The sequence below is a fragment of the Micromys minutus genome (genome assembly GCF_963924665.1).
Source record: "Micromys minutus genome assembly, chromosome: 1".
Taxonomy (NCBI): Eukaryota; Metazoa; Chordata; class Mammalia; order Rodentia; family Muridae; genus Micromys; species Micromys minutus.
This window is the reverse complement of record NC_137969.1, coordinates 253,140,545-253,158,472: the sequence shown is the minus strand read 5'-3', so window position 1 is coordinate 253,158,472 and position 17,928 is coordinate 253,140,545. Positions and strand designations below refer to the sequence as shown.

Sequence of the window (17,928 nt, the reverse complement as noted above, 5' to 3'; positions counted from 1 at the left end):
TTTTGTTTTTTTTTTTTTTTTTTGTGAGTACAGTGTCAATGTTTTCAGACACACCAGAAGACATATCAGATCCCATTACAGATGGTTGTGAGCCACCATATGGGTGCTGGGAATTTCACTCATGACCTCTGGAAGAGCAGTCAGTGCTCTTAACCGCTGAGCCATCTCTCCAGCTCAAGTGGTGCAGATATATATACACATGAAGTTAAAATACTCATACACATAAAAGGAAAAATTTGAAAGTCACTTCCTCCATTTAAGTGCTCAATAGCCCCCAATGGTGAGCTATACTGACCCTCTCTGAACAGAGACTACTTCCATGAGTATTCCAGCAGCTGCAATGCTCTGGTCAGTTACCTTATACAGACATAGAAGATAGACATAACTATGGCTTTCATTCTGCTCAGCCTTACCCAACAGTATCTACCAAATTTTCCAAATAGTACGTTAACCATAGCCAGCCTCTCATGCTAAACAGGAAGAGCAAGCCAATCTCTGCCCCACTAGGCTCTACACAAGGAACACATTCAGAAACTACTCTTACTTACCATGGTCACTGTACCGTCTCTGCTTCTGACTTGAAGAAACACTTCTCTGCCCTTTGTGATGAGGAGACTGGCCAGTGCTGTTGCTGAGGTCACTGCTGGGCCGCACCTTAGCAAGTGAAAGGTTGCTGCTAGAACTGGAGTCACTAGCGTCCAGCTATGGGAGAACAAGAAGAGCAGCAACCATGCACAGAGCCCAATGGCTTGTCAGAAAACTCATCACTCATCACACACACACACACACACACACACACACACACACCCCTCTCTCAATCAGAGAGGAGTTATTGCCACGTACAAAAAACAACTTTAAACTCAGTCAAAAGTATTTTTTCTGACTCCTGGGAATAAGGTCCTAAGTTAATGATCTCCTTCCTAGACCTCTTCAAAGAATTAAGATACTATACTGCTTCCTTTGTTGGGTATTTTACACCAGTAAACATAGGACTGTACACATTTGTGACATTATTGATGATAAAGAATTATTATCTTAAAGTTAAAATAGTTTTTGGGCTAAACTCACAACCAAAAATATAAAACAATAGCTTAAAGGTCAATGAAGTTAGATCACTGTTTATAGACAAAGTTTTGAAATGAACACCAAATGTTATATTAAAAAATTAAGGAAACAGTTACCTAACTAATAACTGTTAGTTTTTAAATAAGGTAAAGTCAACGTTTGTTGGATACAGGTTGTTTGTTTTTGTTTCTGTACTGTAGACTGGCCCTGAACTCAGCAGGATGGCATTAATTCCTGATTCTCTTGTCTCCATTTCCTGAGTGCTAGGACTATAGGCCAGCATACATGGAAACTGGTTCTTCTGTTGAGGGTGCTTACTGAGTGTCCCTGAATGTATAGGCACTCTTACCTCTGCAGACTTCCTCCCCAGTAGCAAGTATGTCGCTGTGATTTCATCATATTTCATTTTACTAAGAGATTCTTGAATTTCTTCTTGGGAATATCCCATTCCCACCATAATATCTAAAAGGTACAATAGGATTTATATATTTACTTTGGTAGGAAATCTTCGTAGCAGAGGAAAAAGAATTCTTTCATTTAGGTTCTATACTTTGTGACAGAAGAGCTGCTGAGCACAACTGCAGGTAGTAGGCTAATTGAGACGGAACAGATAACTGGACCTCTGCGTTCTGTGCTTACCTTCCCTTTAGTTTAGTTTAAGCCACACACAGGCGTAAGACAGCACAGTGTGCACGCATGCATGCACACACGCACACAGAGACACAGCAATTACCTATTCTCTTCTGGTCTGAGATGTCTAGTTCTGGTTCAACAAATGGCTTAAGCTCATCTTCCTCATGACCTGCATTGATCCACCTGTCCTTCATGATTTGCTGAAAGGCAAACTGTGTGTTAGCAGCACAGAACAAAGCTGTCTCAACAATCACAATACTTAGCAACAAGATTTTCAACACTTCGCTGAGTAACACTCTAAAGGAAACAAGGGAATTTTTTTGTTACTGTTCACTTACTACTACTAAAAGTCCAGCAGCGTTCGGTGTCACACAAACCGAGCACAGTCCTGTAAATACTCTTCCTTTCCCCCCAGCACAGTTACCTCAAGAGTGCCACGTTTAACTGGGTTCAGCACCAGGAAGCGTTTGAGAAGGTTCTCACAGTCTGTGGACATGTAGAAAGGGATTCTGTACTTCCCTCGGAGTACTCTTTCTCTCAGTTCCTTTGGGGATGTAGAAACCAAAGAAGAGTTCATTTTTAGGTTAAAACAGTAACAATGAGCCAAACCCATAATGCACCCATACAGATTGTTTAAAGCATTTTGGCATAAAACTATATGAATATATTTTTGTCAGTACTTGATTTTTTTTTAAAGGTTTGATAGTATGCATTGAAATCTTACTAGTTACAATGAGCATAAAGTACATGTAAAACAAAACATAACATGGAAATAGTCAAAGTTTTCTTGGTGTGCATAGATTGAACATAATGATTTTTAAATACCAAAAATTGCCACAAGGCTATCTTCTTAGCTCTTGAGTTATTAATGATTTAAGGTCTAGGTGTAGCCCACTCTGAGAGGGTGCTATACACTTATTGTTTTTAAATCTTTAGTTTTTAAAGTGCATGGCTGCAACTGCTTCTTATACCTTCAGGTTTTGGCCATCGAAGGGAAGTGACCCACTGACTAGAGTGTACAGAATGACGCCAAGACTCCACACGTCGACTTCTGGCCCATCATACTTCTTGCCCTGGAAGAGCTCAGGGGCTGCATATGGAGGACTACCACAAAACGTGTCTAGTTTACTGCCAACAGTAAATTCATTGCTAAAACCAAAATCTGCTATTTTTATGTTCATATCCGCATCTAATAACAGATTTTCAGCCTAGAGGGAAAACATCAAGACAAAAATGAAACTTAACTAAAACACGGTTATGGTAAGAGTATTAGGCATTTTACAAGGACTTATCTCTTAATTACTAAATGTAAAAAGACTACTTTGAGAGAAATAAGACAAATTAGAATTCTTTGTTTGATATTAACAATCAAATACATAATTATAAGACAAATTTAAACGGAAAACAGTTCAAGGTCAAGAAACTCAGAAAGCCCTTCAATTAATAAGAGGCCTTTTAAAAACAGGTGCGTGTTTTAAGTAGTCACACTGGATAAATACTATTAGTGGCTGGCTGTAAATGGGCATTGCTAGAGAAGGAGAACTCTCACCTCATCCCAGAGACAAAGCAGTCACTTTTTAGCTGACAGGTACTAAGCAGCTGCTCCACAGTAAGCGCTAGACTGCTGTCTGGATGTACAAGGATGGAACTCATAATGTAGGAGGGTAAACAAGCTGCTGAGACCTGAGTACCCAACAGAAACCTACCAACCACAAGTGAAACTGAGAGAGGTAGAGCTTTGTGTTTGTGTTTTTGGGGACAGACGAGAGCTGGAAGTCCACACAGGTTGAGAGTACACTTCTAGAGAGATGCTCCACAGAGATGGCTGGAAAGGTAGTAGGCACCAACTAAGCAGACTTACAAACTTCAGTTTTCTAATCTCAGGGTGAGAGAAAACCACTCAAGAGCTATTAAACAAGGAAAGGACAGTCTTTATGTGCATTTTTTGGGGGGTTTTGGTTTTGTTTGTTTTGTGTAAAAGGGTCTCTCTCATCCTTTTAGCTGTGTACATAAGAACTCTCTATGTAGGCCAGGTTGACCTTAAACTCACAGATATGCAGCTGCCCCTGCCTCCTCTGAGTGTGGGGATTAGAAGCATGTGTCATCATGCCTTTAATAGTGTTTCTAAAAGGTCATTCTGAAGGCTGGAGAGGTGGCTTAGCAGAGAAGACACTGCTGCTCTTCTGGAGGACCAAGGTTTGATTCCCAGTACTTACTTGGAAACTAAAACCACCTGGTTGTTGAGGGGTAGGTGGGAGTAGGGTTGCTGATAGCCTCTTCTGGTTTCTACAGGTACTGCACACACTTAGTGCACAGACATACAAGAAGGGAAACCACCAATATACATAAAATATAGAATGGGAAAGAGGGAAAGATAGAATGAGAAATAGGGAAAGTCAGGAGTAGACAAGGCAAGAAATTGTTTTAACTGACTATTACATGGCCGTGGTCTGGCTTTGGAGAGTGACAATGGAATAGAAGGGACATGTGACGGCCAACAAAAGGACGTGGGGACTGATTGGACATTAAGCAAAAGGCTCCTGAGAAGCTTTACTCACAATAAAAATGGCACACTGCAGTTTAAGTTTTGACTTAGAACTGGCTATACCAGAGGTGTCCAAGAGATAGATACTCTTTGCCTAGGTACCAGGATGTTTGGGTCCTAGGACAGCTCTGAATGCAGATACAGACTGGGGGTCGTTCACATGTAGGGACCTACCACAACTCAGGGCTGAGTGCTGAGGGACAAGCAAGTAGACAGTAACCTTATGAGAGGAGAGCAGAGTGGATCAAAGTACTAAGCTAAGACTGAGTGTCTAGCGATTGTTTAGAGAATATGCTGGGAGACATAGAGAGGGTCTGTGAGGAAGCAGGGTGGGGATAGCAGAGGGACCTAAGTTCCAGGAAAAAGAGAGCAGTAAGGAGTACGTGTGGGTATAGTCAAGCTGAAGGCCTCCAAGAAAAAATGCTGTGAGTCCTAACTCTGCAGCCCTTGGAGGACTAACAGGAACCATAGCTTACAAGATAGAGACCTGAAATCGTTTTCATAAAGTTAAAACAACAAACATCTCTTTACTCTCTATATAAAAGATGGCATACTCTGTCAAAATAGTCATGATAGAACTTAACTTTCCTACTGAACAGCACAGTCTAATCTTCATCTGCGAGACAACTACACAGCTTAGCAAGGGTGCTCAGCTCACCTTGAGGTCTCTGTGAACAATCCGTTTTTGGTGGCAATACTGTACTGCGGACACAATCTGGACATGAGAAAAGTAGGGTTGGTCACCATCCTACTCAATTATAATATTCATTTACTCTTATTTCTCCTCCACCTCTCTCTCCTCCCCTCTTCCTCCCTTCCCCCTCTTCCCCTCCCCCCCCCCCTTTGTTTCTTCTGAGGCAGGCTCTCACTATATAGTCCAGGTTGGCCTAGAACTTTTCTGACAGTGATCCTGAACTCCTTCAGATCCTCCTGTTTCCAAGCCTAAGTTTCAGGATTACAGTCATGTAGCATGCCAAATTGGGCTTATGTGGTGCTGGGAATTAAACCCAGGGCTACATGAATGCTAACAAATACTCTACCCACTGGGCTATACCTCCAACCCTGATGAACATATTTTTCAGATACTGAGATTTTTCTTAAAGGTTATTTCCAAGTTCTGCTTTTGAATCACATTTTATAATCTCCTGCTGCTCTCCAGTTTCTTCCTCTAACTCCAAACAACTTGAAGCTAACCTGATACCATAGTGACAGGAAAATACTGAAAACGTCTTGCTGGTTTTCTGGTATTAAGCTAGAAACAATATTTCTAAAAAGACTCAGAGCCTGGGCATTTTCTGTGCTGGACTTTGAGAGAGTTTAATGGGTAAAGGTACACGGCATCAAGCCTGATGATCTGTATTCAATCTCTGGTGCCCATATGGAAGAAAGGAAGAACTATAGGTTGCCCTGACACATCTGGGCTTGCATGTACACACACATGCTAAATAAATAAAATGCTAAAACCCTACTGAATCCACCAAGTGTGATCCACATTTGCTGGTAACACAAGTGTCTCAGCCATAAAAAGTTCTTTAAAAATGTTACTGGCCAATTAATATTGTGAGCCCAGAGGGCAACACCGGGTGTCTTTGATCAACTGCTTTCCACCTTTGTTGGTTGGTTGACTGTATGTGTGTCTATGTAGAAACCAGAGGTAACTGAGTTGTTTTTCTTGACTACCTTCTATCTTATATGATTGGCTAGGCTGGTTGGCCAATGAGCTTCAAAGATCTGCTGGTCTCCTCTTTCCCAGTGTTGGAGTTCTAGGTGCAAATCACTAAGCCCATCTTTCTGTATATTCTGGGGGACTCAAACCTAAGTCCTTGTGCTTGCAGAGCAGGCATTTTACTAACTGAGCCATCTCCCTCTAGATGCCACTCCTAATTGCACTACCAAGATTAACAATGTAATTTATGAATTAATAAACTAAACACATGTTAATTCATACCTGTCTAAATTTAGCTCTTGCTTCTTTTTCCTTCATTCTTCCATGTGCAACCAAATAGTCGAATACTTCACCTATTACAGAGAGAGAAATAAAATTAAGCAGATATCCTACAACTGGCTGTTAATTTCCCCACAAATTGATAATGTTCTGTTTTTAACAAAGTTCTAAATTTAATTTAAAGTTAAATTAAAGTTCTTTAATTTAAAACATTTTTAGATTGATTTATTTTATGTGTTTGTGTGTTTTTCCTGGGTGTATGCCTGGTGCCTGCAGAGATCAAAAAAGGTACTTTATTCTCTTAGAACCTGAGTTACAAATGGATGGTTGTGAGTCGCCCTGTGGGTGCTGGGAACAGAACCCTGGGTCCTCCACAAAAGCAGTAAGTGCTTTTCATCAAGCCAATTCTCCAACTCTTATTTTTAATTTTAAATATATTTAAATGTAAGTATGACGTTAACAGTTCTAAAACATGATCACTAAGCTATAACTGAAGGATAATCCTAAGACTGAAGATACACTATAATAAGATTCTAACAGATTTAAATTATTATGTACTTTCTGTTTTTAAACAGGCCTCAACAGAAACTGAGCAGTTAAGATGGAAAGGTAAGCTAGGAATGGTGGTGCATGCCCTTAACCCCAGCCCACAGGAAGCAGAGACAGGCAGATCTCTGAGTTCAAGACAAGCCTGTTCTAAAGAGGCATCTTATCTCTTTCCAGACCTTCCCCCAAAAAGTATCTTTCTGTGAGATTATCACAAAGCATTATTTACTTCAGCAAATGTCTTGATTTACTAATTAATAAATCAAGTATTACTTTCCATTATTAATGAATTGCTATTTATTTATTAAATGTAACAATTAACTAACTGCAAGGCAATGCTCCATGCTCTGGAAAATTAAGCAGCAAGTTCAGCAGAGCCCCTTTCCTAAATATCCTAGCTAATAGGGGAAACAATAAACATACATGTACAGAGTGTATCAGAGGTCCATGAATGCTGTGAAGAAAAGAAGAAAATAACAAGAGTTTGTAGGGCAGATGTTTGTGCTCTCCTAACTATCTAATGGCGTGGATAATGAAGCTGTCAGAGTGAAACTATAGACACACACATGGGGGTAGGGGCAGCAGTAAGGTGGCCAGCCACAGGTATTGGAGAGGTGTAAGCAATGGGGTAAATGCAGGGCAGGTCCATAAGAGTTTAGCAGGTTTTAGGAAGGGCTCTGCTCTAAATGAGGTAAGACCCTAAAACTGACTTTATTAAAGGACCACTGACTTCAGGTGAGGGGAAGGATGGGACACCCACTATAGTATCTATGCAGTAATCAGGTCAAGCATCCACATGACTGGCTACATGGAATATGCAGCAGTAGTGAGCTCAGGGCAGGATGAAGGAGATACCGACAGAGCTTGGTATGTATGGTGGTATACCCAGCAGCAATCCATCCCCAGGATGGTGGAAGAAGGACCAGTGCAGTGTCATCTTTGCTGCTGCAGTACTTTAGATGAGAGTGCCCATGTACTCTAGTATTTGGATTCTTGGTTCACAATTGTTTGAGGAGATTTCATGGGTATGTCCTTGCTGAACAAAGTATGTTCACTGGGGGTGGGTTTTGAGAGCTTGAAACCTCAGCCTACTTCCAGTTTGTTCTCTCAGCCTAGTGCTAGGGGGTTGTAGATGGAGCTCTCAGTTCCCTGAGCTTGCCGCTATGTCTTCCTGCCACAACCGAATGCTTATCCCTTTGCATTTATAAGCCCAAATAAACTCTTCCTTCTGTAATTTGCTTCAGTCATGGTGTTTTAACATAATAATAAAAAAGTAACATACATACAAACAGCTACAGAGCAAACTCATGGCAATTCTGGGGAGAAAAAAAGACCTTGCCAAACCACTCCACTATCCCACATTAAAAAAAAAAAGTAGGGTCAGAAACCTGGCTTAATGGTTAAAAGTGCTTCTTATTCAACCAAGAAGACTTGAAGGTAGATTGCCATATCCTTGGAACAAGGCAGATGTGGTCTCCACAGGCCTGTAGCCCCAGTGCCATAGAGGGAGAGTCAGGAGGACTATGGTTGACAGTCTAGCTGAAAAACTCTAGTTCTAGGTTCAAGAAGAGCTCCTTCCTCAAAGGAGTAAGGGGCAGAATGATAAAGAAGGAAACCTAACCCCATTTCATTTTCTGTGACATGCTTGCACAAGCATGAGACCCATGCATATACACACATATATACATACCACATACACATAAAAAAGAAAACTATTAGTAAATGAAACCAACTCACTGTTGTATAAACCATAGATGAGGTCCAAATATCCAAATCATTACTTATAAATTCAAATACAATATAAACCTCTTAAAAGATTTCTACAACTATGAAGCACACTTACAATAAGTAAGTTTTATAAATCAGGAATACAATTTATAAGCTAGAAAAAAATTTCCTATTACAAATGTATTAACATTCAGATTAAGCAGCTGGACAAAGAGCCTCTAAGGGCATTCCTAAGGGGAGAGAGCTGAGCAGAACTCCCGAAGAGGTCAGGGATAGCCGCTGGGACAGGACGGAATGCCGAACTTAGAACACCTTCCATTCTTGAGCCCAGCTAGTTATGGCAGGCTTTAATGTTATCTGTAAAAAGTAGATGACATGAATGGTTTCTAGGGATTTCGGTGCAGTTCTAAGATTCTACCAAATGAAAAGATACCGCCAGGCACAATATGCATGCCTTTATTTTCAGCACTCAGGAGGTAGGATCAGTCAGATCTGGAATTGGTAGTACATGCCTTTTACCAGCTGTCAGGAGGCAAAAGCAGGTAAAACTCTGAGTTCAAGGCCAGCCTGGTCTACAGAATGAATTCTAGGATAGCCAGAGACACACATAGAACCTTTGTCTCCCAAAACCAAGAAACAAGGATGATGACCAGAAGTTCAAGATCTTCATGACAGACAGAGAACTTCAGATCCTAAATCTTTTTTAAAAATATTTATTTATTACATATAAGTACACTGTAGTTGTCTTCAGACACACCAGAAGGGGCATCAGATCTCACCACATGGCCATGAGCCACCATGTAGTTGCTGGGATTTGAACTCATAACCTCTGAAGAGCAATGCTCTTAACTACTGTACCATCTCACCAGCCTAAATCAAGATTCTAAATCTTAGTGATGTATATTTACCACAGTAGGAAAGGAGAGTTGCTGCACAGCATCAACCAATGATGCTCATAGTGAAATCAGAGGACGATATAGGAGGATAAGGTGTTGATCATGCATGCCTAAGCATTGGAGTTTAAGGCCACTGTGGAAGCAAAGAACCAAGCTTGCACACAGTCCTCTGAACTTTGCGAGTGTGCTGTTGTACATTCATCTACACATATACATAATAATTAAATGTATTAGAAAGAGGAATGCTAGTTATCAACCACTACAACCCACAGTACTGACAAGGCAATATTTTAACTCTGATCCCAGTATTAACTAATACCTCAAAGACAAGCACTGTGGCACAGACCGTTCTTAAAGAGTAAAAGGGGAAAATATATCCTCATCATTTCTCACTCTGTAAGCAATATAAAAGTGCTTACCTCCACTTGCATATTCCATGATTAAGTAGAGTGTTTTTTCCGTTTCAATGACCTCGAACAACTTCACTGGGGGAGGGGAGAAGACAGACAACGAAAAAGAACAAATGTCTGTATGTACAAAACATGCACAGATAAGCTACAAAACCCCCAACTTTTTCCTGTTAAAGGTTTTTTAAGAACTGGCCCTTATAAGTGTTTCTAGGGGTTAAAAAATAAATTCCGTATTACAGAATTTTGTAAAGAAACCATAAACAAAGTTTCTTTCTGGGTGTTGAGAATGTGCTCAGCAGTTTGGCCACGACTGCGTCCTCATTGCTCTGGTCCTGTTTCTGTCTGCTTGCTGTCTGCCCTCCAGGCCTTCTGCCCACCTGAGACTTCTGTAACTTGGGAAACTCCCTGCAGTGTTCAGAGAACTAGGTTCCTTTGTCAATAATCTGAGAGTGAAATGAGAAATAATTAAAAGGAAATGTGCCGATTAAATAAATTTTTTGCAGTAATGCTAGTCAAGTGCTATCCCCAAACTTTTTTATATGTATTTTGAGATCTGCTCTAAATTGTAAGGTTGGCCTTGGACTCACTCTAGCTTAGACAAGCTGTGGACTTAGGTTTTCCCTGCTTCAGCCTCTCTAGAAGGTAAGGTCAAACCACAGACCAGCAAAACTGCTAAGAAAACTAACTTAAGAAAGCTAGAGCAGTGCTGGTAAATAAGCATCATAAGAATAAATTATTTTTAATATGTGAAAGCAGATAATAGCTCTTTTGAGAAAAATTCTTTAACTCAATATGGCATTAATCCCTTTAATTCCAGCACTCTAGAGACAGAGGCAACCAGGGATAGAGAAACCCTGTCTCAAAAAAGAAAAAAACAAAAGAACAAAACAAAAACAAACAAAAAAACCCCAAAATTTAAATGTTACATCAAGTAAATGGAGAACTGTGACCTATCAAGTTCACTTTATACTTGCACTTTGATTTCAGGAACAGTAGTGATCAAATATTTAGTGATAAAATTCTGACCAGTAAGGATAAAATAAATTCTTGGTAAAAAATCAAAATCTAAAATCCATATATTAATGATTAACCTCAAAGAGTGGAAATGAAAAAGAAAGGATTTTTTTATCATTATACTTCTTGTGATTTTTCTTTATCTCCAAACATACTTACCAATTCTAATATATACAATTTTTCATTAATATCCTTTCAGAACGATAGCTTAGCAATTTTTGCACAGTAGTGCATAAAACAACAATGCTAAACATGACATTATCCATCTCATTTACTCTTGAAATAATATTTTTAAAGTAAGAGACCTGGGAGGTGCTGGGTCTTAATTCCAGCATCTGAAGGCAGAGAGGAAGATGGATCTCTGAGTTCAAGGCCAGCCTGGTCTACAGAGTAAGTTCCAGGACAGCCAGGGCTATACAAAGAAACTAAAAGGATAAAGGAGCCATTATCTTATAAAAATACAATCACACTACTTAAAAGGCCCTATTATGACATTTAGAATCAAATGTTTTCACTAATGTGGAATTTGTGTTTCATCTTGGTCCTGCAATTATGAGAGGAGGACAAGGTCCTTTCCTCTTTAAGTACTTGTCATATAGATAGTTCCTATACAATTACACTATACAGCATGTATCCCACATTTTATATACTACTCTTTGAAAATATTAGCAACTAATGAAATATAAATTAATCAGCCTGATTATACATATTCTTATGACATTAAACCGTTAAGTCAAATGCTTAATACCTGAAACTTCAAAGAGCTAGTACAAATTAGCTTGTATATATATTTTATTCAAAATATACATGGGCATGGGGGAAGCGGATGGAGCTTCCTATCACTTCAGAAATGCATGTTTATTTTAGCTTTATAACATATTTTCAAGACTGCATATTTAAACCCAAAGTATTTTAAAAAACAGAAAGTACCTATGTTTGGGTGATTTAAAATCTTCATTATTCTTACTTCTCGGAAGAGCTAAAAAGCAAAAGACAAACCCTTGTTATTAAATGCTATACTCTGCTCACAGTAAAAATAAGTTCCCTTAGATAATGGTTTCATTATTTATATTTTTACCCTATTCCTAAGAATAAAATAACACAGAAATGCAGAGTAATCCTGAAGTGCGTTTATAACCCATTACCAAATGCTTCCATTAATGGAAACAGCAGCAGTCCTGAGAGGAGCAAGTATCACACTCTGGATTTACTTGGCCATCTTTAAAAACAAGGTTAGATTTAGATTAGAACAGCTTGTGATTAAACTTCATTGTCCACAAGCCTGAGGTCCAATAAAAACCTGTGCAGACCCAGTGAACTATATTAGGAAGACACGAGATTTCTGATTCTACATGATTCTCCAGTAAGAATCTGAACAATACCAACTGAGAAGTCCTAGGTGGAGAGGACAGGTGACAGCATAGTAGGAGCCATTTGTAGTGCAGGCCCTCCGGAGTCACACAGCACACTTGCTCTATTATTTGCTTTAGCCAATGTGATACAAGCAAACTCAAAATGAGCAGAAGCTGGAGAAAATGTTTGGTCATCAGGGTCCGTTGTCTTAAGAGTAGCATAAAATTGTCCCCTGCCTCTGTCAGGATGAGAGGTAGTATAAAGAGAGAGACCTTCTCCCCCAGAGTCAAGCCCCTACTAATAGCACACAACTACACCAGTGAAGGAGACTGCACATCTGGCTGAAGCAAAATATGCAGAGATGTGCACAGAAGTAATAAAATATGTGGTAGAGACACATTCTGAGGACTTGGAGAGGGGAAAAGTGTGTCACTATGGATTGAATTAACAACAAGATCCAAAAGCTACAAAGAGGTAAAGTTCACTTTGTCCAACTTCTTGCAAAGTTGTACTACCCGTCTATGGGGAACACAGCTGGGAAAGGCCTGGATCAGATTGCATCTGTTGAAAGGAGCTGGTGAGAAGGCCCAGTGTTCCCACTTTGCCTGATCTGTTCACTTTATCTAACCTATAGGCAGATTTACATCTGTGTTCATATCTTAAGTATAAGGACTGGTATAGATTACTATCTTAAACACTTTATGATTTTTAATTATGGGGGAGTACAAGTGGGCATAAGTGCCAGTGGAAGCCAGACAAAGGAAATGCCTGTTTTGCTTGTGTTTATGTGCACATGTGTTCCTGGTGCCCTAGGAAGTCAAAAGAGGCCAGTTGAGCATTTGATCCCTTGGAACTGGATGGAGTTCCCGATGGTTCTAAGCTGTCACACAAGTTCCAGGCACCAAATCCAGGATTCTAAAAGCAACAGGTGTTCTTTACCATAGATTCAGCCCTAACATTCACTAATCCTGTCTGTCTTCTGAGTCATGAGCCACCATGTCAAGCAGAACAGGAACACTTTTATTTCCAACTTAAATACTTCCTGTTGGTTCTATATTTTGTGTTCTGAGTTGAGAAGACTTCCACTCTAGAATGTTCATTATATTAAAAAAATTGTCATGTGTTACTAGCATTCTGGAATCTGGCTTATACTTCCTGAGCTTCAAACCCAAGCTTGGTTATGTTAAGTGTCTTCCAAGGTTCCTAATTTGGGGATGGTTCCCCCTAAATTTGTGACATAGAGAAAGAAGGTAACAGCAAAACAGCCCAAAGTCAAAACAGCTTTAAGAACAGCTAGAAGGCAAACCATTTCCAACAGAGGTTTCTATTGTTTATCCCATGATATAAATAAAAGTACCTAAAAGTCATGGAAGGCTCAGCCCCAGAAAGAAAGTTCAACTGAAAACTCCATCTGACTGTCTCGACTTCCCTAGCCAGCCAGTTTCTACAGGATGCTCTAAGTACTAATGTGATGATGTTGCCTTCCTGATGTTTAAACTCTTTTACTTTGAAATCTCATCTGAGGGGAACATCCTTCTCTGCCCAAGAGTCTCTCTATTGGGAAATCCAACTGGCTGTCTTAAAAGAGTTTCCCTGGTTGGTGTCTTCCTGATATTCCAAATGCCCAGTTTGATGGTGTTTGCTGGTTGCTGTCTGTCTGTCTGTTTAAATTCCACTTGCTATTTATTCTTTTATTTTGGTTTGCTGTATACTTAATAAACCCATCCATCCAAGACCAAAATCTGACTATTGTAGATTATTTTCTGGACCAGACAAAGCACAACCACACTTCTGACAACCATTCAGATTTGGCTTCTTTTCTGGCTTCCCCCTGTCAAGCAGAGATACCATAATTTATAACGCATTACAGTTATCATTTGTATCTCTCAATTGTTTTCACAAGCCCTAAACTAGAAGACTTCACAATCTGCTGTTACAATCTACCTTAGGACACTGTACCAAGACCACAAATAGCAGCCCTGCATCATTCAGTCTGTGTTTATCAACAGCAGCAATGCCCATACTCCATGTCCATTAATGGGACATGCTCCATTCTTAGAAAATCTCTTTTCATCCATCAAGTACCAGGTAGAATCATCTAAGTGAGTCTCCTGTTTGACAACAATTATTACCTCACTTCTTCCCTGAAATATCGAGTATCTCCCAAAGGAAGGGATGCCGACACTTTTTTCCCATTGGAGACGAAGTCTTACTATATATAGCCTTAACTAGCATTGAACTAGCTATTGCTCCTAAGTACTAGGATTAAAAGTAAGCAAGCACTACCATGCCCTACACATTTTTGTATGTGCATGTTTATTATCATGTCATCCCTCCACTGGACCTGAAACCAAGTCTGGCACACAGCAGAAACAAAAGTACTAAGTCACTCAGGTGTGGTAGTACACACCTTTAATCCCAGCACTAAGTAGGCAGAGGGAAGAAAATCTCTGTGGTTTCCAGGCTAGCCTACAAAGCAAGTCCTAGGATAGCCAGAGCTACACAGAGAAGGCCTGTCTTGAAACAACAATAACAATAAAGAACTAAGTCTCACCAGGTTGCACTAAGTCTCACTGGGGTTGATCCAGCCTCCTTAGCATTCTAAGGACCACATTTCTTAAATCCTGTTCACAAGAAGTATTGTTACAGAGCTGTCAGGGTTCTACTGACAAATAAAAACAATTATTTTTGAAGGACTTTTTAAAAATTATTTATTTAATGAATATGAGTGTTCTGCTCACATGTAAGTGCACTGTGTGCTGTAGAGGCAGAGACGGAGCTGGCCCCCAGGAACTATAGTTACAGACAACTGGGAACCACCACCTGGGTACTGGGAACTAAATCTGAGTCACCTAAAAGAGAAGCCACTGCTCATAACTACTGAGCCGTCTCTCCAACATTCCCTTTTTTCTCTATCTCTCCCTTTTCCCCACAAGACAAGGGCCCACTATGTAGCTGATGTACCTGAAGCTTGTTATGTCGACCAGGGTAGCCTTGAACTCAAAGAAAGCTACCTGCTTTTGATTCTCAAATACTATGCTTAAAAAACATGCACTACACATCCTTTCTCTATGTGGCCCTGATTGTTCTGGCACTAGTTCTGTAGAGCAGGCTGGCCTTGAACCGAGATCCACCTGCCTCTGCCTCCCCAGTGCTGGAATGGAAGGTGTGGACCCAACACTCAGTTGACAGATTTCTTTTAACAGAAAGTAATACATCTTGTTATTTAGAATATTCAGACTATTACAAGGTAGGGTTTTTTTTTTTTTTTTATTTAATAGGTTCATATGTCATAGCGGAAGGCAGAATACAACTTGTGAGAGTTGGCTCTTTTTGTCTACCAGGTTCCCTAGATTAAACCTAAGTCCTAAATCTTGGCAGCAAGAACCTGCTGGGCCATCTTCTTGGCCCAGAGTTTTTATTGTGTCAGTGCTTCAATTTACCTTTCAGAAAAGTTACCAAAAAACAAAATATTTTAAGTGAATTAGAGTACAGCATGGTTAAGGACAAATTAGATGTCTGAGAGAGTAATAGAAATCCAGAGTCACCCTCACATACCTAGTTTTTATTGTGCCAGACTGTGTTTCCTGTTGCTCCATGTTCATGGAATGTTGTACATCCTTCAATGTACACTTAGAGTGATAAAGCCCGGTTGGGCCCAAGTAACTAATGCAGTTGTAGAGGTAAATTTGTATGTAGACCAGGATAGCCTCAAACTAAAGAGACCCACCTGCCTCTTAAGTGCTAGGACTAAAGGAATGTAGCTCAGCTGTGCAGTCACTCGCTTCCTGGACTGGTAACTTGAGTTTGATCCCAAGACCTGCTGATAGAGAGAACCAACTCCTTCAAGTCTCCCTGACCTCCACATGTATACATAAAAATATAAATTTTTAAGCACTGAATGTTTCAAAGGAGAAACATGAAACAGAGTTCAAGAAATCAAAAAAGCTGAAATTGAGTTTTTATTGATTGACAAACAGAGAACAAGTGAATGCTGTTTTTCATCTGTCTCATAAAGATTCTGTGAACTCACTAGGTCATGTGAAGAATGATAAGAAAACTACACCTTTTTCAAACATTTCTGGTGTAGACTTTGGACTAACAGAATTATAACATACAGATATAAATTTTATGTAGACTATACTGGCTTCAAAAACAATAGCTCTCATAAAAGACAATTTTTAAAAATTTATTGCTTATGTATATGGCTGTTTTATCTGAATATATAAATGCATACCACATGATGCATGAAGGGATCAGAAGGTGTTGTCTCCTAAAACTGGAACTATTGATGGTTTTGAGTGACGGAAATCTATCTTTGATCCTCTGGAAGAGTAAAAAGCACTCCCAAACATGAGCCACCTTTCTAGTCAAAACAAAAGTACTTTTCGAAGCTGGCTATCAGTAAAAACACAGAGCATCCATCATCAACATCTGAAGAGATTAAGATCTGAGGAATCATTTTCCTAAGAGCTCAGCAACTACTAAGCCAACCCATGCTTTCGGAGAGTATCTCAGAACCTCACATTTACTTTCTCCATATGCAGACAGTAGAAAAATGATGTTCTAAAAGTGAAGATACTAAACTTCTGAAAAGAGAGCACAGAGTTTCCACCTACTCTCCTGTTACATGTCACCAAGAGATTTCCTATCAGGCCTTTTGAATTGTTTACTGCCATGTGTACACACACACACACACACACACACACACACACACACACACACACACACACACACACACGTAACAGAGCTCAGACCCTCTACCATCTATCTGCCATTACCTCTTAAATTATATTCACCTCTTGGCTAATCCTAGCTCTGTTTAGTTCTTTCAAGAAATTGGCCTGGTTTTCCTTGAGATTCAGAGAGGACTGTAATCCCAGCACTTAAGAAGCTAGGACAAGAGGAATGCCACGGCTGTGGATTCTGGTTCAACCTGGGCTGTCACAGAAAGACTGGCTTAAGTATTTTTATAAAAATCATCAATCAACAAATCAAATCAAAACAAATAAAGGGGAGAGATGATGTGGTTGATGGTTCCAGCACTAACACAGAGAATCCAGTTTGAGGCCACTCTAGGCAGCATGAAGATATCCTGTCTTCGGAAATAAAAGACAGATGGCTCAGTACGTAAGAGCACTTATTGCTCTTTCTGAGGACCCAGATTTGATTCCTGGCATCCATGTGGTAGCTCACAGACATTCATAATCCATGGAATCCAAAGGGTTAATATAACCCTGTGGAATATAACAGGGTTACACATAGGCAGTGCACACACATGCATGCACAAAGGCGAAACATTCATACATGTATGGAGTAAAATAAATCTAAATGTTTTACTACTGAGTCCACAGCAGTAACTTAGGATATTCTCCACTGAAAGATCTTTTGTCCCTATCATGCTGAATCTATTACATGCTGAATATTCTAAATGAGTGAAAAACCCCATACATAATTTAGATAATATCAAAGTAGAAGTGATGGTTAATATGAAAGATTCATGGCTCAGCTGGGGGAAGGGGGTGTGCATACCTTAAATTCTAGCACTTGGGAGGCAATGGCAGGCAGATCTCTGATTTTTTAGGCCAACCTGGTCTATAGAAAGAATAAATTCCAGGGTGGCTAAGGCTACACAGAGAAATACTACCCCCTACCCCAAAAGAAGATGTAACTTTATAATTCGGGGTTATATAACACACAGAGACAGACATAAACATAGGCTCCAAAGTCTGAATTATAGCAGAAATCCATTTTTAGCAGGAATCAAGTAATTCACATAATGAAAACAATTTA

The 17,928-nt window shown here is 39.7% G+C and overlaps 1 protein-coding gene across 2 annotated transcripts in view; it reads right to left on the bottom strand.

The window, feature by feature from the left end:
* Window positions 1–17,928, bottom strand: part of MARK3 (microtubule affinity regulating kinase 3) — an 83,155-nt gene that overhangs the window by 30,021 nt on the left and 35,206 nt on the right. The window contains exons 4-12 of one of the 2 annotated variants that reach the window (XM_080920402.1): window positions 11,713–11,761; window positions 9,778–9,843; window positions 6,192–6,262; window positions 4,902–4,958; window positions 2,670–2,906; window positions 2,123–2,242; window positions 1,799–1,898; window positions 1,415–1,527; window positions 549–654 (exon numbers count right to left, since the gene is read on the bottom strand). In XM_080920402.1, the coding sequence (XP_080776528.1) occupies window positions 549–654; window positions 1,415–1,527; window positions 1,799–1,898; window positions 2,123–2,242; window positions 2,670–2,906; window positions 4,902–4,958; window positions 6,192–6,262; window positions 9,778–9,843; window positions 11,713–11,761 (919 nt within the window). Of the gene's footprint in view, window positions 1–548; window positions 703–1,414; window positions 1,528–1,798; window positions 1,899–2,122; window positions 2,243–2,669; window positions 2,907–4,901; window positions 4,959–6,191; window positions 6,263–9,777; window positions 9,844–11,712; window positions 11,762–17,928 lie in introns of both variants that reach the window. The other variant, XM_080920401.1, reaches the window with a different exon arrangement.